The following is a 25,791-nucleotide window of genomic DNA, read 5'->3' on the forward strand; positions in this document are numbered from 1 at the left end:
GATGACATTCAATATTGTTCAGTAACACATCGTCTCCCACTGACATATCTGCTGTTTCATTCCAGAAAGTGGAACTGAGAATTCTGAAATCCTGAGAACATCACAGGTTACATGAGGACAACTTGTGGATTGGAAGAAATAACTTGGGACTTGTGCCCCTTACCATCTGCCTTCCTCTTGAACGTAAATCAAACAGAAAAGGCTCCAAAACTAATTTCAAGTAAAAAACAAGCAAGCAAACAAAACCCCAGTACCCTGCAAGATGTCATGGCATCCATGCTTGATATGCTATGGTAACTTTAGTACTGTAGCTCACAGAAGCAGTTAGCAGTGGGGACTGGTTATTACAGCCACACATACACAGACAGGCACACACCTTTTCTCCTAGAATAAACCTTGTGGGAAATGTCTTAGCAGGAAATCACCCCCAAGATGAAATGGAGGCACATTCAGCCACATCAGAAAACTAAAGGAATGGGTCTCGGCTAGGAAGGAACTGGGGCCACAGGTCATCCCTCCTCGAGGACAAGCCATTTGGGGAGAGAGCAAAGGTAATTTTCAAAGCTCATGTTGGCCCTTCCTTATTTCCCATCATAGATAGTCCCTGAAAACAAATGTGCTTGGGTAATAGCAAATGACTTTTTGTCAATGAGGAAGATGTATTGCTTTGGGAATACGTATTTAATCCATTCTAATGGGAAACAGATTCAGAGATCACTAGTTCCTGGAGTCATCTGGGTCCCTATCTGTCTTTTTCAGGGCACCCAGGAGAGTTAACCTTCTGAAAAGGCAAGAAATGCATTTCTCCATAATACTCTGCTCAAAGTCCCACCATCTGAATGAGGACAGGAAAAAATCACCCCTGCTAAGATTTCAAGGGCAGTGAAGACAAATGGTTCTTAAATTTTAACTAGATTCTTAGCCAGGCAACTATATAAATACCACCCAAAACTGAAGAATAGAAAAAAGTTCAGGTAGGGATAAAGGCACACGTAAGGCAGGAAGGTCATTTCGTGTGATAACTTTTACTCCTCACACCTTTATATATTTTCCCCTGGGCATTTTTTAGTAGCCATCTGCTTCTTTTCAGAAGCTCTTAGCCCTTCTGATGGGACTGCTATCAACCATGCCCTGCTCAGACCCTTGCAAAGGGCTTTTTTGGCTAAGAACTCCCCACACTCTCTTGGGTCCGGGGGCTATGTTGCCAACTTTAGCCAGGCTTAACATCTGCCGAAAGTTGCAGGTGGGTGGGAACATACACTGAAAATGGGATGTTGGGGGCTGGAGTGATAGCACAGCGGGTTGGGTGTTTGCCTTGCATGCAGCTGACCCGGGTTCGATTCCCAGCATCCCATATGGTCCCCTGAGCACCACCAGGAGTAATTCCTGAGTGCAGAGCCAGGAGTAACCCCTGTGCATAGCCAAGGTGTGACCCAAAAAGCAAAAAAAAAAAAAAAAAAAAAAAAAAAAGGAAACTGGGATGTGAAGAGTGAAGAGTTAAAGGGTGGTGGTGGGAGCCCAACTGTCAGGAGCTTCCAAATAAACTCCATCCCCAGGGAGGGCGTGGTCCCTCCCCTACCCACCCCCAAGAGCGCGGAAAGGGCACTTCTGCCAGCTGAGACGCTGCCTGGCAAGGGACCGGGGAGGCGGGGGGCGCGTGCTCACCGAAGGTCGTGCCCGCCTCGGGCCGGCTCACCGACGACACGATGACGAAGCCGAAGCCCTCGTTCTCCCCGCGCCGGATCTCGACGTCGTAGGGCTGCACCACGGTGCTGACCACGCCGCTGCCGCCGCCGCCGCCGCTGCCGATGCCGCTGGTGCTGCCGCTGCCCGAGCTCACGGTGTTGAGCGAGTTCTGGCTGCCCTGCGGCGTGCGCTTCTCCTCGGTCAGCGAGGCCGGCTGGGTGCTGCTGTGGTGCGAGGAGGCCGGCGAGGGCACCTCGTTCTCCGCTTTGGGGACTGCGGCGGAGAGACGCGCGGCTCAGGCACGCGGCCTTCGGGACCAGCATCCCGCCCCGCCAGCATCCCGCCCCGCCAGCATCCCGCCCCGCCAGCATCCCGCCCCGCCAGCATCCCGCCCCGCCAGCCGCCCGCCCCGCCAGCATCCCGCCCCGCCAGCATCCCGCCCCGCCAGCATCCCGCCCCGCCAGCATCCCGCCCCGCCAGCCGCCCGCCCCGCCAGCCGCCCGCCCCGCCAGCATCCCGCCCCGCCAGCATCCCGCCCCGCCAGCATCCCGCCCCGCCAGCCGCCCGCCCCGCCAGCATCCCGCCCCGCCAGCATCCCGCCCCGCCAGCATCCCGCCCCGCCAGCATCTCGCCCCGCCAGCATCCCGCCCCGCCAGCATCCCGCCCGCCAGCATCCCGCCCCGCCAGCATCCCGCCCCGCCAGCATCCCGCCCCGCCAGCATCCCGCCCGCCAGCATCCCGCCCCGCCAGCATCCCGCCCCGCCAGCATCCCGCCCGCCAGCATCCCGCCCCGCCAGCATCCCGCCCCGCCAGCATCCCGCCCTGCCAGCCGCCCGCCCGCCCTGCGACGGCCCAGGGTGCAAGGCGGAACTTAGAAACACGGGGTTGGTCCAAAGGCCTTCTTGGAGAGGCATTTACGCATCAGTATCTCCTGGCACTGGCTCTACAGAAAAACACCCACCAAGTGATACCCCCACCCCTCAAGTCGGGTATCCTCCACGACTTAGACTTCAGTTTGTGAAGGGGAGGTCGCAGGTGTATTCAGATGGCCACTTCTCCCAAATCAACTCACTTTTCCAAACAATCTGGCTTTGGATTTTCCCATCCGGCAAGAGGTACTAACGTGACTGTACCGTAAAGGATAGGGGACTAGTCTCAAGGACAAAAGTAAACTAAGTTTCTCTTCCTAGCCTTAGGCTATCAAGTGTCCCAGTGATGATAACACTGAACAAATTAGCCTCCTTCGGAACGTCAGGATAGTTTTTATTTCTTGGGGGAGAAGGTGGTTATCAAGCAGCTCTAGTGGGCCCAGGGACCACTCGCAGGGGGCCCATCAGTTCTCTGACGAGGATGTGGCAGGGCATGTAATGCAGGGGACTGAGGTTTGGGCCTCATTTCGAATGCAAGGCATGCCCTCAAACTCTTGAGCCACTCCTAGTACCCAGAACACTTCAGTTTTACTGAATTCTGATTTAAGTCTGGGCCTCATTCTGAATGCAAGGCAAGCCCTCAATCTCTTGAGCCACTCCCAGTACCCAGAACACTTCAGTTTTACTGAATTCTGATTTCTGTATTTCATCAGGTAACAAGGTAAAAGCACTCCTAAATTTTGAAAACTGTAGGAAGAACTAACTTAAGTTTACATCAAACCAACTGATACTCAGGTTTGGGATACATCTACATTTACTCCCGAGGGCTTCTCCTTTGGATGTGTGTGTGTGTGTGTGTGTGTGTTTGGTAGTAAAGCCTACATCACTTTAAAACCATTCTTTTTTTTTTTTTCCTTTTTGGGTCACACCCGGCAATGCACAGGGGTTACTCCTGGCTCTGAACTCAGGAATTACTCCTGGCGGTGCTCAGGGGACCATATGGGATGCTGGGAATCAAACCTGGGTCGGCCTCGTGCAAGGCAAACGTCCTACCTGCTGTGCTATTGCTCCAGCCCCTTAAAATCATTCTTAAGTAAACAGTTCAGTGACATTGAGCTCAACCATACTATTTTGAAACCATCACTGCCATCCATCTCTAGAACTTCTTCTACACTAACATTCTGTGCCCATTATATACATGAACCATCTCTTCCTCCTAGCCCCTGGCTACCAACATTACACTTTTTGTCCATGCATTTGAGAACTATACAATCCTGAGAACTATACAATCCTAACATAAGAAGAATGATTCAATACTTGTTTTCTGACTGGCTGAGTTCACTTTGCTAAAAGTGTCTTCCAGATGTCTCTGACCTGTATCGATGAAATCCAAATAGTTAAGATTGCAAAGACCAATCTGAAATAAACAAATGTGGCATTGTTCTGTTAATTTTTTGCTTTGTTTTATTTTTGTGTCGCACTCAGGGCCAACTACTGGCTCTGCGCTCACTCCTGGTGGTGCTCAGGCGACCATGTAGAGTCGGCTGCATGCAAGGTAAGCACCTAAACCTCTGTGCTGTCTTTCTGGCCTCACTCTATTTTGATCAGTGGAATAAGATATTTGCGCTTATATCAAAAGCCATTTCTATCAGACAGGTACTGGGAGTTCTAGAGACAAAATCCATGACTGATTAGTATGGTCTCCTATGATTGCAGAAGGTAGGATTTCAAACTGGGATTTGAAATCTTAATCCTATCCTTAAATTTTCACCATTATAGGATATACTGGCTGAGTTTGTTGTTATTGTTGCTGCTGGCACAAGGTAGCAGCTAAGTTCATCTGATAAGATGCCTCCCTCGTATTAAAATTAGGGTGAACTCGTAATATTTTGTCATACTTTGGTAATCCAAGGGTTGAGCCATTTAAAGGTCCTCTTCTGATTTCCGGGTTCTGACTTTGATTCAAGATGGAGACTAAAAAGATGAACTATCAGTATGTGTGCTTTTAGGAAGCTGAGGTAAACAGAAAGGACAGACACTTATGCAATATGCTGTCCCCAAACTGTAAATTCTGTCTTAGAAGTAAAAGATAACTCGCAAAATGGCAAGCAGGGAATGCTAAAGTCTTAAAGGAGCTGGAGGAAGGAAAGAATTTCTGAAGGTTTCATGGAGTTAGTTATATTTAAGCCTAAAAAGCTATGGTATTTTGAGAAACTTGGGTACTTAGAAACTTGCAGGCAGGAGGAAGGAATGAAACATGACCTAGAATTGGCCAACTCTATTGCTTTTCCTGTAGAGAAATAAAATTGGTTTGCAGAATGGAACTTATGAGGGCAGTGAAGTGTGGGAAGCTGGCTGGGGAGAGAGAGGTGGGGAGTGAGGGAGGGACTCTCAGACAAGGGTGAAGGGAAATGGGCATTCCTGGCAGGTGTGGTGTTGAATACTGGATGCAACAAACCCTAGGACTGTAAAATTGTCAATAATGATGGCTAAAATGAAATACATCAAGATTACACATGCAATGTAAGCTTTGGGATGGCAAATGGCATCAACAACAAATCAATTTTTCACACATGATCATCAACAACAGTGCAGCTTTCTAAGTGAGCTCATTTCGTAGCCGAATCTAATTCTTAATCTTGTAAACCCACATTCCAACTCTTCTGATCATCACAAAAACCACTTTTGTTGAGCAGTAACAACACATGAAGAGAACAACTTAGTTTTGGCTGGCAAGGGGTGGGGAGTGGTGACATCGATCCAAGACGCCTCCTCTTGAAGCCTTTGCTGAACAGGCACAAATAGCACAAGGAAGTAGCTTTGATTGACAGCCATTTTGCAGGGTTTGAGAGAGGCAAACCATCTGGAAATTCTGAGCTTAATCACATTTGCAAACACTTGCTGAAAAAGATGCCTGGAGAGGCAGACGCAGGAAGGGGGCCTTTTCTTCACATAAAGTAAAATGCACGTCTGAAGCAATGAATGAAAAACATACCGGTAAACACCACTTTACGCCGCACTGTGAGATTCACATGGCCTTGCTTGGCAGCTTGTTGCATGAGCTGGACGACAAGCTGGTGTGACTTTCCAATGACTGGTGTCCCATCCACACAAATTAATTCATCCCCGGACCTCAGGCGGCCGTCTGTATCAGCAGCACCCAGTGGTACGATGTGACCAATATAAATCTGTTGAGTAATTGGATGAGGGGTGAAATATTGACCTTTTGGAGAGGTGCTGGGGTCTATGGGGAAGGGAGATGCATACACTGATGATGGGTGTGATGTTGGAATTATGTGCGTGGGAAATCATTAATAACAGCATTGTAAATCACAGAACCTCAATAAAAATTTAAACATTAAGTTGCATTAAGAAAAAGAGATATAACCTTTGGCTTACTATTGCCTTGATGGCCTTTTACATTCCTGAGAACAATTTATTTATTCATGGCACAAACATTCATGGAGTATTAGTACTTATTATTTAATAATAATGGTACCATTCATGGGTATCAGGCAGGCATAATATAGATTTTACTATAATTCTTAGATGGTGAGGAAAAAAAAACATTTTCTTCTTTGATTCTTTAATGTTTATCTGTGGTCTGATTATTCACTTCCTTCCTCTTCATAAATAAGGCACTTTATTTGCTCCATTTGCAAAAAAGGTTTTTTCTTCCTTTTCTACCTACCTAAGAAGATTCTTTGTAAAAACTCTGCTAATTAATAATAGTAATGCTACTAGTCTTTAAAGATCCAACTGTGTCAAGCAATAGGGAATGCACAACAAATATGGTTAAATGAGAGTGAACAAGCAAAATCTGGTATGATGTTCCCACTTCTGAACTATTTTAGCACCTGTGTACAGAATAATGTTTATATTTAATAACTTGCTATTATATTCAGCTTTCAGTAAATTTTAATTAAAACATATGTACTTTCCAGTAAATAATGTCACATCTAACTTTATGTGGCATTTATAGATTACAACGAACTTTCATAAACAGAGGTTGAGAACATGGAATCTGGCCTCAAACCTTTTCCAAAGCCTCTACTTAGTAACACTGTGCTCCCTAGCAAGATAAATTAACTTGTGTTTTCATTTTATGACTGGAAAAATGAGGATCCATTTATAGATTTGATGGACAAACAAGAAAATGTATATTACAAGTCGCTAACTTAGCATCTAAGGCACTGTAGGTGCTCAGTAAATGAGAGTTATCATTCTTTGCTTCATTTGTTTTTGGGCAACACCTGACTCTTCGATCACTCCTGGGTGGTGCTGAGGATTGAACCCCAGTCAATCCTCACACAAGGCACACAAGCAAGCACCTTACCTGCTAGTACTATCTCTCTGCCCCTAACTATCCTCTGGCTAGGGAAATGGCAAAGCTTTACTCCTTTTTTCTCCTTTCAAAACAATTTTTTTTCTATAGTATAATAAAAATAAGAAAACTGTGGTCAGAGAGGTTAAATGTCTCCTGCCTTTTTTTTTTCAGGGTTCTTTGCGTATTTTTTTGTAAAGAAAGCAGTCCCACTCTCTGAGCCTCTGCTGTTGCCTCTGGAGTGCTCTCTAAGTACTCTATAGCCACTAACACACATCACCTGCCACCAACCTGCAACAGAACAGGCCGAGCCAGAGGATCAGTTATCTTGGTTACCTGTTTAATTAGCTGATGCTTTATATGGATTCTTTTAAGAAACGGGGAAATCTAGATGCTGCAGCCACTTTTCAAACATAAACTTTTTGTGTCGGGGTTTGGGTGGGGGAGAGTTGAGGGGGCAAGGATGAAGGTTTGGGTCATATCCAGCAAAGCTGGGGTTGCTCCCAGAGGCTGCTGAGGGAATGGAGGTAGTTGGGGGATGGAGTACAGACCATGTGGTAGCAGAGATTAAATTGGAGTTTGGCTGCATGCAATGCAAAACAAAAGCCTTAAATATGCCCTCTCTCTCCAGCTCTGTAAATACAAACTTCTAGGAAGGGATCTAACTTCCAGGAAAGGATCTATGGAGTTCTTCATGCTTTATTCTGTAAGGCATGAAAAATTCCATAAAATGCAGTGAGAAACCCTCTGTTCTGATGTTTAAGTGTTTGCACCTATCTGAGCTCAACTTGTTGCCGATTTGCTTTATAGTTCTAGAAAAGAGCACCGGGGGTGGGGTGGGGTCAGGGCAGTAGACAAGAGACTCACAGGTTCCCCGGGTTCATTTCCGCCCAGAATCCTAAATCCAAATCCAGTCTCTTTTCTCCAGAGGAAGATGTCCTGTTCTTGGTAATCTGGAACTGTGGAGAAGGAAAAAAGAAGAGATTATTTGTCTGATCGAAGGACAAATATCCTCTAGCTGAACACATTTCTAGGCTCTATACTAACAGTGCTTTCTAACACAGACACAGAAACAAAAGAATCTGGGTGGGGAAATTGCAGAGGACATTGGGTAAAAGTAAAAAAGCAGAATACGTCAATGAACCCTGTGGTTTTCAAAGGACTAATCACTGTTTGATAATTCCCAATCAAGCCCAAACTATTTTGTCTGATAAACCAGAAGTCTGCATTGACTGTTCTCAATGTAAGGGAAATGAAGTAAATTAGAATTATCATGGGCCACATCACCAAGCCAAGAGCCCACATGGAAGAGAGCTCTCACTAAGTCTGTGTGACCTCTTAAGTAGAGGATGGCATGGATGATTTAGAAGTCATAGTAAATTACCTGATATGTTTCAAGTAGAGGATGAAAGAAAACAGCTCAGGCAAAGTCTTTTCAATTAAAAAAAAACCAAACTACTTTTTCCCTTCAAGTAATCAAGACAAGCAATGTGAGTAACTTGATTAGATTATTATTTTTGCAAAAAAACAAAAAGTTATTCTTAAATACCCCAGTACTTTTATATTTAAAGTTTTGGTAAGATTTTAGCACCAAAGAGCAGTATCTTCCATATTCTAAAAATCAACAGTGACAATGAAAAGTTATCTAACAATGAATCCTATATTATCACCAAAACGATGCTTTCATTTTAGATTCTACATATGGTATTTTAATAAGTATTAATTTATTATCCAATAGGTTGATGTTTTGCTTTTTATTTGCTTTTTGGTTGTTTTGTTTGGTGATGCTGGCATCAAACCCAGGGCATCACAAATGCAAGGCAAGAACTCTACTGCTATGATATATCCATGGCCAACGGTCATTTTACTTTTAAAAATCAATAATTGTCCAAGGCCTTAAAATGAAAATCTCATTTTCTAAACTGAAAAATAATTTGTTAAAGAATACTGTCTATGCTGTGTAATCCCATCAGTGGCCAAGACTCAGAGACTATAAAAATCAGCTCCTGGAACTGCGCAGCCGCATTTGCGGCCGCACGACATCTTATTATGACATCTCATTCCTACTTTGACAAACTGGCAGGCTTCCGAATGTAACCTGCCCACACGTCAGAGTCTGGCAAACTCCCCATGGCGTACCCAATATGCCAAATACCAGTAACAATGATGGGTCTCATTCTCCTAAAGAGCCTTGAATATAATCTCAGGGCTAGGATGAAGGAGACGTTACTGGGGCCTGCTCGAGGCAATCGACGAATAACAGGATGATTTGTGATTTGTGACTGTCTATACGTGAAAATTTTCTATATACCCAAGGTACTTGTTCAAGTAACACAAAAGGTTTTCTACTAAATTCTTATTTATGTTTACCATGTACATATTGTATTTGCAAACTATAAAATGAAATATTTTATTTAAAGAAGAAAAATAAAGTTCAGTAGCAGTTACTTCTAAAGAAGGTTTTTTAAGTGTTCTGCATACTTTCTGATTTATTTAATTAAATTGAATTTTGCACTGAGGAACTGTGTGGGCCTGAAAATTTAATTCTCATCTTCTCCAATTTTGTACAACAGAATAGGAAAGAAGAGGTGGTAATGTAGATTTCAAATTGGCAAAAAAAAAAAAATGTCCCTCTTTAGTGACTCATTTGTAAGCTTAAACCGTACAGTGAATGATTATACTGAAACAGGAGAAGCTAAATGAACAGGTAACTACTATATGCCAGAGGAGTTTGGATCCATTACTTTTGCTTGAGCAATCTTAATACCATGACTTAAATGGTGCTTTTTATCCCATGCTTTTTTATTGTAATTGCTGAGGCTAAGCTGCAAGACACCATGGACAACAAAGTTAAGCAACATCTTAGGACTTCCACAAACACAATTTGAGGGATAATATTTTCTTGAGTATGCTAAGGTAACAACATTTCCCGTTCAAGTAGCTGGCTACAGGGTATTTGCTATAATAGTCTTACTGAAATGGCAAATTAAATCAAGTTGGGTCTCTGTTTTGGGTTCACTCAAGCAGAATTATTCCAAAATAGACCATGGGTGCTTTCCAGAGAGCCCTGGGTTCCTGGCAGAATGTGCCATAAGTCTGTTGAGCCTTTCTGTGAACAAGGAAAGGGCCTCTGTAGAGTCTTCCAGCCAGACTCATTTCTCTCAGCATCATTTAACACAGAACACTTGCCCATCTGACACTGACATCAAATACAGCAAGTTTATACATTGTTATTGTTCATTTAATATGTGAGGTAGCCTGGTCTGAATAGTTGTTGTCAAGAGATTTAGGCTTATCATACAGTTTAGTCCATTGGTGGGGGAACACATTTATTTCTCTCAGGGAATCAGTGGAAAATTGGCAACTTTTTAGAGAGTTCTTGTTAAAAGGAAAAATGCCCAATGACACCAATGACATTAAATATGTCAATAATGAACAAAAAATACACAGACACAAGCACAATAGACATAGACATATCACAAAGAAAGTCTTTTGGCACTTTAAGTTTATTATTTTAACAATGATACTCTCCTACCAATCAAATGCCATGTACAGAAATATGCAACTTTTGTGACAAGTCAGTACCAAAAACACAGAATTTTGGTATCTGCTGCTATATCTTAGCAGGGGCACTGAGATTTTGTAAAAGAGTCCCCAGAACTGTTCTCTTTTTAAGTTTACAATTATTTTATTGAAATTAAATTTTTGGTGGCAGCAGGATAGAATATCCACCTTTCTGACATCAACATCTTCTTTCTGATGGGGCAGCACACACAGCAATGCTCAGGGACTACTCCTGGCTCTGTACTCATGAATCACTCCTGGTGTGCTCAAGGGACCATATGAGATGCTGGAGATTCAACTTGGGTCAGGCACGGGCAAGGCAAGTGCCTCACCTGCTGGCTGAACTATCAGTCTGGCCCCCTTATTCTCCCTTTAAGCAAGGCTAAGTTAAAAAAAAAAAAAAGGAAGAAAATCTTGTCCCACTTTTTAATTTTTAAGCCCTTGCAAAGAGGGGCAATCTTAGTAGCTAATTAATTGCCTTTCATTAACACGAGGGACAATTCAATAAAGTAGTCAAGAGATTTCCTTTCCTTTGATAATTAGGAAGATGGAATCACCAGTTTACAGAAAAACCTCCTGGTGTCTTCATTACTACAGACATACAATATATTTCCAGGCGGAGCTAAAACATGCCCTCACTTTTTATTTCATTTCTATCTGTGTTTGGTCAAGGAAAGTGCCAAAATTCTCCTTCATGACATTTCTTCCTTACCTTCTCTTTTTTTCTAAGTCTCTCCCCAACCCCCCAGACCAATGAGAACATCAAACACGATGAATAATAATGGAGAAATAAAAGTTTCAGCAGATCCTTACTCTGACATTCTCCAAAATTCGTGGAATTGATTTCTCTCTCTCTTTCACCCTTGCTCAATCCCGATGCAGGCGAAGGTGACATAGCTGGAATATTAATTTCACAATTTTGCAAGGCTTAATGTATGTGCTTTCTCTTAGTTCATTTTAATTTAGTTCTTATTGATAAGGAACGTGTAGTTAAGCTTTCACAGTAAAGGTCATGGCTGTTATGGGTTTTAAAAGACTATAGTTTCTGTTCTTTTTTTTTCCCCCTTGGTGCTTTTCTTGTCAAAAAGCTGAAATTTACAGTTGAATCATTGAGAATTTATAGAACTTCTATAACTATCTTAGACTCCTTGTGTTTAATTATACCCTAAAGCACACATTTTCATATGACCTTGTTTTAATCATGCCGCGAACTTTAGGTGTGTCTAACCCTTATTTCCCTTTGGTAAAAATCCGTATGCTTTTCTCACTGCTACTCGAGCAACAGTTTAAAACAACATCACATTCCTGGTGGAATTCATTCTCGAGCTAAAATCTGTTCAAATGAGTTTAAGGCAGTTCAACCAGAATAGCTTCTTATTTAGACACACAAATCATCAGATCCGGCCAAGAGCTGAACAAACACATAAATAAAAACTATCATAACAGTTCTTAAAATCTAGAAGTGCGCCCATGCTCATTAAATGCAGTATGATAAAGGAATCCATTAAGCAATTCCAGATTCGTATGCACGTGTCTCCTGAGCAGGAAAGGCCCGCAACGTTTGTCAGTGTGACAGCTTTGACATTTCTTCTTTCCAGAGCATTTTGTGAACAGGCAAAGTTTCAAGAGCAAGCTTCAGACTTCTAAATAATTACTTGTAAATACTGGAAGATACGATTTTCTCTCCCTGAATATTCATTGCTAATAAGGTTTACTAACGGGTGCCATTTTTAAAGAAGTACACAATTGGTCTGTTGCCTAGAGAAAACATAAAGCCCGTAACAGGAGTTTTTACAGGAGTTCCATGACTGCCTTTGTTTTCAATTAAATATTTAGGCCCTTCAAAGCAATGAATTAAAATATCTGCAATTCAGATTGATTCCTTTTTGACACTGCTGTTTTAACAGATGGCCATATCAAGAATACAGTATTTTAAAAAGCATTTACACCATGTGAAGAAATATGATCAGAGACTATGTTAAATTCATCTTGCCTTTCATAGTGAAATGAAACATAAGGAATATATGTTTGGCTTATTTTTTTTAAAGGTGAATAACATAGCACAACGTAAGGTGCTACTGACTTTAATATTCCTGGTTATTTCCTGGAGTTCTTGGCTCATCACAATGTATCTTAAGAGAATTTAAAGGAGCAGAGGGATCACATCTAACAGGGCTACACGTGCTGTATTAAATCTCACGAAGACAAGATAAAATACAACCTATGTAAAGAAACTGATCTGAGATACGGCAAAATGCTGATTAAAAAAAAAGAGATTGATGTAGGTTGGCTCCTAAGTACTGTGAAAAGAAGAAAAGCTGTGACAGATACTGAATAATTACCAGGGCTGAAAAGTCTTATCATTATCCTCATTTAGTAGTGAGAAGGAAATCCATGTGAATCTTAACATCAATTAGTTTGCAATGATCACTTAATTATAGTCTCCATCACAAAAAAAAAAAAGAATTGATTCTATCTGTGCTGCTAGATACTACTTCTTCAGTGTTCCTTCAAGAGTGAAGGCATAAAACCAGCTATACATACAAATATTGCAATCTGATTGACATCTGTACAATCTGATGTTTGAAGAAGCTGGCTATGGCAAGATTGTAGCATTATGGTGCTTTTTTGTTTGTTTGGAGACCACACCCGACAGTACTCAGGGCTTACTCCTGGATCTGTGCTTGGGGCAGGGGTGGACAGGTCATTCCTGCTCCTGGTGGGCTCAGGGAGCCGTACTGGGTGGTGGGAATTGAATATGAGTCGACTGCACGCAAGACAAGTGTCTTGCCCTCTGTACTATCTTTCCAAACCCTCCATTTTTGTTAATGTTTTGGGGCCACACTCAGCAGTTCTCACTGCCTGCTCCTCGCTCTGCACTCAGGCATCACTCCTGGTGGATATATGGTGTTCAAGGACAAAACCTGTATTGACCACATGCAAGGTAAGTACAATGCCCACTATACTATCAGTCCTGTATCTTTCTTTCCCCCGATGCAAACTTTTAAAAGATCGTAACAAATGCACAATTACATATCATTATTGTTGCTATTAGTATTATTATTTCTTTTCGACTGTGCCCAGTGATGCTTGGGGGATTGTGTGATGCTAGAAATGGAATCTGGTGTTCCTGAATGCAAAGCACATGCTCCAGCCTTTGCATCATCGCCTCAGCTCTAAATGCCAAATTTGAGGGAAATTTTGCTTCCCACCAAGGAGAAAATGGCATTTGAATTGGAGCCTCTTATTAGACAGAAGTGTTAGAATTACCTATCAATCTGTCATGCCTCCACCAGTGCTTGAGTACACAATTCATGTCACCACAAAAAGATTCATACATGGGAAACTCAATCCTAAATGTATGGTGTCCTGAGAAGCACAAACGGGGTCAATAAAGCAACCTCAGCATTAGGTCAAGTTGGCCCACTGATTGGAGAGCCACATTGTTAAAGAGAAATGTAGAAATAGTTATTTTCAGAAAACATTTCTCCAATAAAATCACTAATATTAGTGAGAACACAGTGGGAACAGACTCCAGGTCCAGATTTAGCAACTATTGCTTGTGAGAGATGTTCCAATTGGAAACTCATTTCCTTTAGTTTGGAATCAGGCATACTCCGGGGGTCTTTCTAGTCCAGACACTACATAAATCCCTTCTCCTATGAACTGGCTTTTGTCAGCATAGCGACCTGTTAGCCAAAATGGACTTTTAGAATCCACATAGTAAGAAGACAATGAGTATTTCTCCTTTGGGAAAGAACAGGACAGAGGGAACTCTGAGTGGCTTCTAAAATCTGATAATTAGCCAAGACTCCAGATTTGCCTCATATCCCCTAATTGCTGAATTTCACCCAGTAGTGTGGCCAAATTTCCTTCATGGACAGGGATGCTGGCCTTATTCCCTGGTTTTGTTTGGGTCACAGAGGAGTTGCTTGAGCCAGCAAAGGAAAGGGTTCAGAGCCAAATCTACGTGGGTGAGCAAGAAGCCACTTCTCACTGTCCAACAAGTCCTAAGCTGTGACTCTGCAAGGGGTTTGGCTTCAAGAGAACCACAGAAACTGTGTCTAGAAAGGAAATCTGTGGCAGGGTAAAGAGGAGAAAGAGGATGGGCAAAAGGTCTCCCTTCTCTCTCCCAGTTTAAATCAGACCATTCACCAAGTCTGGACTCCTTCATTAAGCTTTCTCTCTAGACCCATGCCCCAAAGAGAAAAGAAAGTGCATGGACTTTAAAGCTGCTTCATTCTGACCCACCATAACCATGAGGAAATGTTAATAAGATCAACTGCATCCCAACCTGCCTATTTACAGTTCCTAAGATGAAAGCATTTTTTGGACCTCGGCAGTGGTAATTGGTAGTGCTGGTATTAGTGCTTATTTATGGTGAAATAATCTTTGGAAATGATTTTCTAATAGAAAGAAATGAAACATGAAGGCAATATTGGGCCAATAAGAGCTAAAAACTTAGGTTCTATGCCTTCACTGGTTCATACTAAACAGAAAGGAAAAAACCAAAGGAGCATTCTTAACCAGAGTATAAATAACTAAAGCACAGACTAGTCAAATGTATGGGGGAGTAGGAAGATTGCTTAGAAAGACTGGCAATGGTTTAAAGAACAACAACATCAAAATAACCCACCATTCTTAAAAAAAATGAGGAAAGAATTTAATTTCTCCTCATGACTCCTTCAATCTGAGCCAATCATATTTATGTCCTATTGTATATCAGAGCTGTTCCACAAGACATGCGCTCAGAGCATGTTACACTCCCACACAGGGTGAATTAATGAGGCCGCGGCTCTTATCTGCTACTTCTTTTAACTTAAAGGAAAAATAAGTTCATTTTTATCCCGGCCCTTTATTTGATGACCGTATCTACCCCTCCCCAAACAGAGGACACAATGAAATGTAACTGCCCAGCACATCCTGTTGTTGCTCTGAGCGGCTTTGGCCTTTGACATGGATTTACCTCCTTCCAGGCTACATGCTGACTGTCTATACCAGTAAGCCTCAAGGATGAATTTTGCGAAAGATGGGAACCGGAGAGCTACTCACGTCGGTTTTCATACATGCTCCTGGACTGGGCCCAGATTTTAAAAGGATCTGGTTTTTTCTGCCCAGAACTGTCAGCTTGCTCTGGAGTGGGGGCGTCTGCAGTCGGGTACTCGGGGAGCACTTGCGTGTTGTGACTTGGAGATGCTGTGTGCAGGCTTCGGTGGCTGGAAACACTGTGCTGAGAACTATTCTGGCTGTCTTTTCTTTCCAACGGTTGCTGAAAGTGAGCGAGAGGGGGCCAGAGGAGATTATTACTGGTTCTCGAAGTGGGTGTTTTCCATCAGCTTGTCTTTGTTCAGCACTTCTGCGCACACAGACATAAATATATCAACAACGTTTCGGCTTCCACCTTTTCCTTGCTAATACTGAATGCAGATAAATCCCCAGGTGACTGGCAGACAGAGAGAGGGGCGGGCCAGATGGAAAGACATAATCACCAACCAGGCTGCTCTCTGAGCTGTAGAGGAAGACAAATCCAATTTCCATAATAGATTCTCGGCTCCAACACTGGGCTTGCTTATTACAAGATGTATCCGTTTTGAGATCCTCATTTTTTGGACAAAAATGTGACACAAAATACAAAGAGGGATTCAAAATATAGGGTTGTAATAAACAAAAGAAATACAATCAAGACTAAAAACGCTCCTTGGGACTCCAAGCCTCGCGCCTTTCAGCAATAAAATCCCCAACTTTGAACTAAAGATTTGCCATTAGTTCTTTCAGACCAGATCTTATAAAAATCACTCCTAGCCTTCTAGGGGGTTTTCTATGGGCAGGTACATAAATATTACGTGAAGAGCTTTCATAATTCTTAACCAATTTGGGGAGGTCACACTTCACCTTTGAACCTTTGACACTACTATTTATTGAAAGACATGATCAAATTCTATCTACAGGCTGATCTTGAGGGTCAACCTTCTAAAATTGGCAACGTGGGGCTGGAGCGATAGCACAGCGGGTAGGGTGTTAGCCTTGCACGCTGCCGACCCAGGTTCGATCCCCAGCATCCCATAGGGTCCCCCAGCACCACCAGGAGTAATTCCTGAGTGCAGAGCCAGGAGTAACCCCTATGCATTGCTGAGTGTAACCCAAAAATAAAAGGTAAGGTAAAGGTAAAGGCCCTCCCGTTGATCATCGATTTGCTCGAGCAGGCCCAGTAACATCTCCATTGGAGACTTTGTTGTTACTGTGTTTGGCATATCGAATACGTCACCGGGAGCTTGCCAGGCTCTCCGAGAGGGGTGGAGGAATTGAACTTGGGTCGGCCATGTTGGCCGCGTGTAAGGCGAACGCCCTACCGCTGTGCTATCGCTCCAGCCCCAAAATAAAAATAAATAAATAAATAAATAAATAAAATTGGCAACGTGTCCAATGTTCAACTAAGGGCAAGAGTTTCATTTTAATTTCAATAGAATAAGACGTATCCTTTTCCTTAGGTTCTGCTGAGGAAAAGAGTTTCCCATTTTAAGAATACTCTTTGTTTGAATACCATGCAGGTTGAACGGAGAGTAAAATGTTTGGGAGGAAAAATACTGGGTGGGAAATAAAATAATTTAAGTTCCTATTTTCTCCAATAAAAAATGTGGTGAGCCCAATTTTAGTTTTCCTTACTCCTTTCCTGCTCACCTTAAAAAAAAAATCCTGGACCTGGAAGGCTTCTCTGTCATTTAAACAATACCTTATCCTTATTCTGACAATAAAGGGGCAGAGGAAAGGAAAGATATCTCCATCCTCTCCTATGAATTCTCTGTAGCTATGATTTTTTTTTTGCTTTTTGGGTCACACCCAGTGATGTCTAGGAGTTACTCCTGTCCTGGTTTTGCATTCAGGAATTACTCCTGGCGTTGCTTGGGGGACCCATATGGGACGCTAGGAACCAAACCCGGGTCGGCCATGTGCAAGGCAAACACCCTTCCCACTGTACTATTGCTCCAGCCCCTGTAGCTAATAATTTTAAATAGCTTATAAAAAAACACTTCGACCTACCAGACTGACGGGATCATTCCAGTTCTTTAAATTTCTGTATAGACTGAAAATCTTCTCCTTGATCCCATAATCAACCCCACTGAGATGGCTTTTCCTTGCTCTGTCCCCAGGGACTCTTCATCTTTCCTTCACCATCTCTAAGGACATTTGCAAGGTCCTTTTCATTTACATCTCAGATCTCTCAAGTCCCTGTCTTTTCGGTCCTGCTTCAAAATAGGTCTCCAAAGAAGAGACCAAGGAGGACAAAGCTTCATTTATCCTTGACTACAACAGATTATAGATCTTGGAAATCAGTTCTTCCAAGGACTGAGTTGAAGAAAATGGGCATGCAGTGAATGGAAGATAGACCATTAAAGTCACATTTGGTGTTCCTATAAGAGAAACTTGAAGACAACATTCTAGATCAGCAAAGAAGTGTTGTGTAAGGCTTAATTCATGTAGACTCAAAGGACTACATAGTGTAGCGAAGATAATAGGAAAACTAAGTGAGATTTGGTCAGTGACAAATCTCTTAGGGGGGTGGAAAAAAAAAACAAACCTGGGTGGATCAGCATGGCAAACACTTAGAACGGAACCTGGTTCTGCCCATTTCTACTAGTGCCCTCACAAACAGTGAAGCTGGATCTCAGGCTGAGGTCTGCAATCCTGTGCAGAAGGTCAATAGCATACACCTTGCTTTACCTTAGAGACATGCTCAGGATTTCAGAGGAGAAAAATGTTAATGATAATTACAATACCCATCCTCTTCTGCAAGTTCCTAGGAATGTGTTTTGCTCCTTTCAGTGGCCTTTTCAAGGGTCTCTAATTATAAGTACATGGAGCTAGAGAGCACCACTGAGCTACACAGCTGCTGTTTGGGGTGTGTACACACATTACTAACATGTAGAGAAAAGTGTGGTTTTCAGAGCCAGACCCACATTCGACAGTCACCTCCATGTAAAAATTGTCCCCGCTTCAAGCTTCGTGACTAATCTCAGGAGAGATGCAAGCCAACCCAAACCACTGAAACTCGTGGGCTCAGTTCTACAGATCCTGGAGTTCCTGAAGCGTGCAACTGCATATGCAGCCACTGTCATGCCTCCAAATTCCACAATGCAAATAGCCCAGTAAGAGCACAACAATTAGATGGGAAAGAAGCATGGAAGCCAATAAGATCAATACACAGAAAACCATAACACAGCAGGCTCAACTAGCAACAAGCAGCTTAGTCAACCCCTGGACAATGACTTGCATTGTGAGATGCATTGTGAGGTATAACTTTTTCACAATTTTTTAAACTGAGGTATCTTTTAAATAATTCCATTGCCATTTTGTTGCAACAAGCAATTTAAGATAAATTGTGCCTGCTAAGGGGTTAGGCTTGGGTGGTGAGTGGGAAACTGGGAGAACTGGAGAGGACACATGGGTAGTAAGATTAGTGCTGGAACACTGAATGCCCGAAACAACTGCATTATGAACACCTTTGTATACCACTACGTTTAAATAAAGTTTTTTTTAATGTGGCTTTCAGGGTAGAATTTTCTCTCTCTTTATACCTTTCCGGACTACTTATTTTTATTTTACATTACACAGAAGATGTTTATATATGACAAAACTTAAAGCTATTTTCATTTTGAAATTGATAACAGAATTATAGGATGCTTATTTATTTATTTTTTGGAGGGGGCAGGGATTGGAGTCACACCTGGTGTGACTACTCAAGAGACCCTATGTGGTTCCAGGGATCTAACTACACCTGCATCCGTTAAGGAAAGCATCTTAACCAATGCACTTTTTCTCTGACACTACTTTCTATTTTTTACATTTTAAAATAGTTTTCTTTTTGTTCAGCCTTGGGATAGAGTAAGAAGTGAGCAGGAATTTTATTATTTTTTAATTTTTTTGCTTTCGGGGTAACACCCGGCGATACACAGGGGTTACTCCTGGCTCTCCACTCAGGAATTACCCCTGGTGGTGCTCAGGGCACCATATGGGATGCTGGGAATCGAACCCAGGTCGGCCAAGTGCAAGGCACATACCTGCTGTGCTATCGTTCCAGCCTCATGAGCAGGAATTTTAAACATGAAAGCTAATAATTATGTAGATGAAGGACCTCTGAGAGTTGCATCCTCTCCTCAAATGCTCACTTTAACTTGGTTCCTCAAATGCCTGATTGTGGGCTAAGCCCGGTGACACTAAATTCATTTCATAGTTAATATCAGCTTCTGCCTCTCTGCCTCTCAGCCTTCTCCGAACAAAAACCACTCATCAACTCTTCCCAGTGTGTCAAGGCCCCTGTGCTGAGCCTCTCTCAAGAGAAGCAGAGACAAACAGCACCTGCCTCTCTCCTGTCTTTTCTGGAATTATTTTGGAGTCCTTGGAATTCTAACTTTAACCTCTTCTCATTAGCTCCCTCTTCTGGAAATGGGGAAAAAATAATTTTCTGGTAACCCCTCCCCCACTGGGAAAGTCTGCTTAAAGGGCTGGGTCTTCTGCAGAAATGCCCATGGACTTTTATCTCCAATAGACTCAAATGTATGGATGGAGATGCTGTGTGTGACTTTCTGTGTCTGAATAACAAATCTCTGACACAGAGGTCATGGAAACCCCAAATTTCACTGAAGACCTGGTTCACTATCACCAGAGTGTAGAGACGAAGACCACTGGAAACGGCATGGGCCATTTTTCAGATTTGAACGCCCTTTCTCACCTCCCCAGTGAATGACTCAGTTAGGTCCAATTTAACACAAAATAACAGATACAATCTGGAATGAGCTTGCAAAACTGCCTCTCAATCAAACTGCACCTCTGCAGACCTTTTAAATGTCATCTAAACTTTGTTCCTAAATTTGGAACAAAAAAGCAGCATTTGAATAATATGCTCTAAAAACTATGTCACCATGAATCTAACACTAAAATAGCATATTTCTACTTATACTACAGAACTAATTACAAATAATCTGGAAGCCTATTAGATTCTGCCATAAGTTTCAACCTCACTTTATGTCTCTTCTCCAGATTAATTATGGAAGCTACTTAACAAGATAGGTTCTGTATTTAATATTTGTTGGCACCCAGGTTTCTGAAGCTCTACTCTCTGCATGTGTCAGAAAGTTCAAAATATGTCTTTTTATTTTCTGTGAGCTTTCTAATTAGTTATGGTGTTGTCTCTTTTATCTGGTTAAAGCTCAAAATTATTTTGGAGGAAAAAAGCATGTTTATATACCCCTTGAATTAAAGTCAACATGTATGCCTCTTTGGCAGTCTGACTTCTTTCCCAGAAGACTTGGGCACAAGAACAATTTTACTTCTGAACGTAGGATCAGATATGCATTTAGAGTGATTGTCTTTTATCTTATTTTTCTAGGTAAGAAATTAGCCCCAAGATAAGTACCCATAGCTACAGACATACTTTCAAGTGTATTAAGGTAATTCTATGCATACTAAGAATATGAGTGAAGGAAGACCCTGCTATTCATGAAGACCCAGACTGGGCCCTCTTAAGTATCTTACCTACAATAAATTTATTAAAAGAAAAAGTTTACTGATCACCTACTGTGAGTCAGATTCTGAGGGATACAGTGCTTAAGAAAGGAACAGGTAACTCAAACACTTCAAGTTTGTTCTTGAAAATGTTTCTAACTTTGTATATGTGTGCATGACTATTAATCCTAATATACTTGTTATCAATAGCAGTGTTACTGACCTACCATATTGTTCTTTGAGTATATAGTTAAGGAGAGGCCTCTGGAAGAACACCACCCTGTTTAATGGAAATAACAGCACTGCTAAGTCGTCAATGCAAAAGTGAGCTTGGACTATTCAAAACCAGAGAGAAGGCTAGCATGCAGAGCAAGGAAGTGGGGTGACCTGGGATGAGCTAAGGACCAAATAATGCCAGAGCCTTTTGGGCTACTTTAAAGAGTTTAGGTTTCGTTCTTTGCTTCATTTCTTAGGGGGAAATCTATTAATGAGTTTAAAGAAGGGATGTGTCAAGAGTCAATTTACTTCTTGGTTTGGTCTGGTGAACTGGGGAATGGGTGAGTGTGAAAACAGGAATGGACGCAAAGAGTCACTCGGGAGGTCATGGCACCATGGGTGTGTACACCAGAGCCCAAGGCAGTTTATGCACAGGGACTAGTTGGGACAAAGGAGAGGAACAAGTGAAATCAAAAGACTTCTTAATGTGCTGGAGAAACAGATCAAAGAGCTAGAGCATGTGGTGTGCATGTGGAACTCTGTATTCAGACTCTGCACCACATGATCTCCTAGCACTGCTAGGAACAAAACCCTAGCACTGAGTTGGGAATAACCGTCAAGCACTGCTGGTTGTGGCCCCCGAACAACAATAACAATAGAAAAAAGACAATTTGGTGCCAGATTCAATGGATGTAATGACTAGAAGTGAAAGGGGGATGGGCCATCAGAAACACAGTCCACCATCGGCCTGGTCTCCAACAGTGTAGCTGGTTGAAAAGGCACGTTCCAAACTGAGTGCATACTTCCCAGGCTAGTGATTGTCACCATGTGGATATTTTGGAAGAGTTTTCTTTCTCAATATCAAATCATTGCCAATTAAGAAAAAAAAAAGAAATAGATTTAATTTTGAAAACTCCATAGAAGTCCTTAGCTACACACTGGCCCTGAACTTGTGTCAAGAGACCTTTTAAAATAAAACTATCAATATCCCTAGAGTGAATAATTTCCTTACTGCTGACAGGCCAGGGAAATCGGGAAGACACAATGGATTTTATAAATGGAAATAAAAAAAAATCAGCTCATCAGGACTGCAGAATGATTTCAAAAGAGGTACTTACAAGGGAGCTGAAAATATTTGCTCAGAGGAGCAAATGAATATAGACAGCACTTAGGAGCTTAAATGATGAAAAGAATTCATGTGGCTTAAAAATGACAAATCGATCCATTTTAAAGCAAAATTATTTACAGTTCACTTATCTGCCAAGACTGAAGGCCGCTGCAGCAATTTACATGGACAACAGGAAAAACTCCAAGTCCTGATGAGATATTAGGCCAATGTCATTAAAGGTTGTGCAAAATTCAGACTTGAAGACAAGGCAAAGCAGACACTGGTCCTTTTGCCTCTTTATCTTATCACTTATGGGGATAACTTCAAATGATTTCTTCCAAAAATGACAAGAAAAATTAATGGAGAAGAAAAGAAAGGTATCAGTTGGCTATGAAGATGAATTTAATTCACACTGAATAACACGGGGAGTCTAATACAAGGAACCCGTCTCTTTTCCAGAGCCCCAAAGAATTGAGAGTCCGAGTAGTTTTAAGAAGTGAGGAGCAATGAGGCTTGCTTAAGTGACACTCCTTCTTCAACCATTCTCTCGTGGCTTCTCCTGGTGGCTGGGGGAGCTTTGATTGGTCATATTACTTTGCTGGTTATCAGAAAAGTGGTATCAGGAATAGAAACAACAGGGAGAATTTGAGAAAGAGGCAGAGTGCATCAACTGAGTCCTTCAAGTAGAGGTCACTATGCACAGTATTTAAGTGGTCCTTCCTTTATATCTCTAAAGGATTAATTGATAGCAATGCTCTTGATAGCATCCCTCCCATTGAAAAAGAATGGAAGACAAGAGGTCCGACGTCTTTCAAAATTTCTACCTTTCAGTTTGTTGCACGGACTACAAAAAGGCTGCTGAAAAGACAGCCTTGTTTATCAAAGTCTTCCAGGAAGAATGCTTTGTGCAACAAGTTTTTTGGTAACTGGGAATATTTTGTCTCCTTAATGAATTTGGTATTTTTTTTAATCTGACAATTTAATCTGACAATATTAGTTGAGTAAATGATGCAGCTTCCTACTTTGCCCAGGTTGCTGGAGAATTCTGTAACAATCACAGCACTGAATTACATCTTAGTTCTTTTTTCTGCCTTTGAACAACCACTTAGGTTATTGTGATTAAGAGCTGAATGATTTCATTATATGTGTACACTATTCTATATGCTTTAACTATTGGAAGTACATGCTCATTAACTACTAAACTCATGAGGGCACTCTGTATAGGGGTCTGTTTATGTGGTTACTATTTGCCTTTTCCCAGTTTGGTGAGGGCTGGAACGGTTGTTTAGTCCCAGTTGTATATTGGCACTGGTCTGGCACATAGATCATGCTCAATAAATACTTGTGAATGGAACAAATGGATAAAAAAAATGGCGGTCCGTTGCAATGAATCTATTTTTGGGGAAGAAACGGTCAATAAATCATTTGTAAGTTCCAAGAAGAAAAGTATCATGACCATCTTCTTATAGTATTTCAATGTTTCACCACAATCTTGACATTCAGCACAACCACAAAACTAGTGTGCTGAATAAATGGATGAATGGGTGGAGCGCATAAAAGATGAATGTGTGAGTGACCATTGGGACCACATGGAAAGATCTAAGGAGAAAAGCAAGGCATAGTAGGGAAATGAACTGGTGGGGAAAGACAACAACAGGTGAATAATGATAAAAAATTCGAGGTCTGATGTGATCTTTAGAGCTTTTAATTCTCACATTTAAATCCAAGGTTTTGATTTTGTGTGTGTGATGTAGACTGAGAGTCTCCGTTAAATAAGTTTCCCGTCAGGATGATTAAATTGGACCACAGAATCAGCTTCCCGGTGAGGACTAAAACCTGACAGCAAATATGTCTTATTTTTGTCTCTGCCATTTGCCAGAAAAAAAAATCCATGATGGCATGGAAGTCTGGGTATTAAACTGATAAAATTTTATTAGGACACTATCATTGTCCCCAGTGAGTACATAAACCATAAACTCAACATTTAAAACTAGTCTAGTATGTAAAATTGCCTATTAAGAAGAGCCTATAGAGGTTACCCAGAAGGGAAATAAGATAAAGAAACTAAGTCCTTCTGTTCTAATAAAAAAACAACTACTTAATTATTGGAAAACCTTAGAAATAAAAAAGTATGAGGGCAAAAGAAGCTGCCAGTCACATGTGCGAGACAACAATGTCAAGGAACTAGTAAAAAGAAAAATGATGGTCCTGGGTTAAGACTGTAGATTCACAGTGCTAATAATAAATCCAAAGGCACCACAACCCCATCCAATCAGCATGCACTTCGTTATGCGTGGAGTCTGCATAGCTGACCCTGTCTGTCACTGTGTGAATGGCTTTCTGGAATGATGACATCAAGCTTCCCCCTGGGTTCCCTCCGACCCCAGCAGAAAAATCCTATAATCATCTGTCTCTCTGGCAGGACATCATCAACATTCAAACTGGGAAAGGGAAACAGCTTTCACCCACCTGTACAGAGCTCCCGCTGATCACAGATGTCAGCCAGGCTTTACTGGCAATAGCAGATCTTGGCTGGTAGCCCCCCAAATTTTGTAGAGCAGCTGCCAGAGTGAGCCAGCAATGCTGTGAAAACCATCATTCCTGTCCTGGCACAGAAACTGGGTAAGGACAAGCCCCAAGCTGGGGGTTCGCTCTTCCCTAACCCAGCAACACACCCGTGTTTCAGTTTGTGGTAATTAAGAGCCAGCCACACGTTGGGCAGAGCAGTTAAGAGAGTTGGTTTCCCCCCATCACCCCCCAGGAATGCTGCCTGAGTAACCAGTCTGTGGCTTGCTTATGACAAGGCTTCCACAAAACTAAATGATCACAGGGAATTTTCCTTAACCAACTTGGTAAAAGCAGGTTCTATCACTGTAGGGCACTCTTTGAGTGCAGTTTTAGAATTCCAAAACACTCTGGAAAAGAAGAGATGCGAACGGATCTACCAAAACCCTTCGCACAGTTAAATTTATATAGGATGCAAAACAAAGGCAGAACACCTAACTATTTGATGTCAAGCAGCTTGAATAAATCTATGCTTTCCCCACTATGCGCTGGGTCATGACTATTCCACTTGAAGTGTTTAAAGTAATCCATACATCATATAGCATTGTTGAGTGTGTGTGTGGGGGGGGGGGAGGGGGGCAGTTGCAGGGGAGAGCAAGGCTCCCACTCAGTCTCATCTAACATATAGTTTCCAGATTTATTTTGCAGTTTTTTTCCTCCAAAGGCTACTTAAAGGTATCTCATGATCACCCAGGGATGAGGGGACAGGAGGGTACATACATACACAGACACACACCCAGGCTCTGACATCTGTGGTTCCAAGGTGGGCACCAACCAGCACTTCTCTGCCAGGACATTAACACAGACTGACAAGGGAAGCAGCCCTGGAATCACTCACATGTTCCAATGACCAGGGCACTCATGCTACTGGAATCCCATCAATGATTGCATCCTCCCCGGAATACTTAGGAGTGGGGCTCAGAATGCGGAACGCTCCCTCTCTCCTATCTTTAATAAAG

General features: G+C 42.2%; 1 protein-coding gene across 12 annotated transcripts in view; it reads right to left on the bottom strand.

The window, feature by feature from the left end:
* MAGI1 (membrane associated guanylate kinase, WW and PDZ domain containing 1) overlaps window positions 1-25,791 on the bottom strand; it is a 782,434-nt gene that overhangs the window by 22,473 nt on the left and 734,170 nt on the right. For 10 of the 12 annotated variants that reach the window (XM_056129863.1, XM_056129870.1, XM_056129862.1 and 7 more), the window contains exons 13-17: window positions 15,496-15,712; window positions 11,257-11,340; window positions 7,747-7,838; window positions 5,551-5,743; window positions 1,666-1,959 (exon numbers count right to left, since the gene is read on the bottom strand). In XM_056129863.1, coding sequence (XP_055985838.1) covers window positions 1,666-1,959; window positions 5,551-5,743; window positions 7,747-7,838; window positions 11,257-11,340; window positions 15,496-15,712 — 880 coding nt within the window. The remainder of the gene's footprint in view (window positions 1-1,665; window positions 1,960-5,550; window positions 5,744-7,746; window positions 7,839-11,256; window positions 11,341-15,495; window positions 15,713-25,791) is intronic. The other 2 variants (XM_056129871.1, XM_056129865.1) reach the window with 1 other exon arrangement.

Source organism: Sorex fumeus, unplaced genomic scaffold (assembly GCF_029834395.1).
Source record: "Sorex fumeus unplaced genomic scaffold, SorFum_2.1 ptg000072l, whole genome shotgun sequence".
Taxonomy (NCBI): Eukaryota; Metazoa; Chordata; class Mammalia; order Eulipotyphla; family Soricidae; genus Sorex; species Sorex fumeus.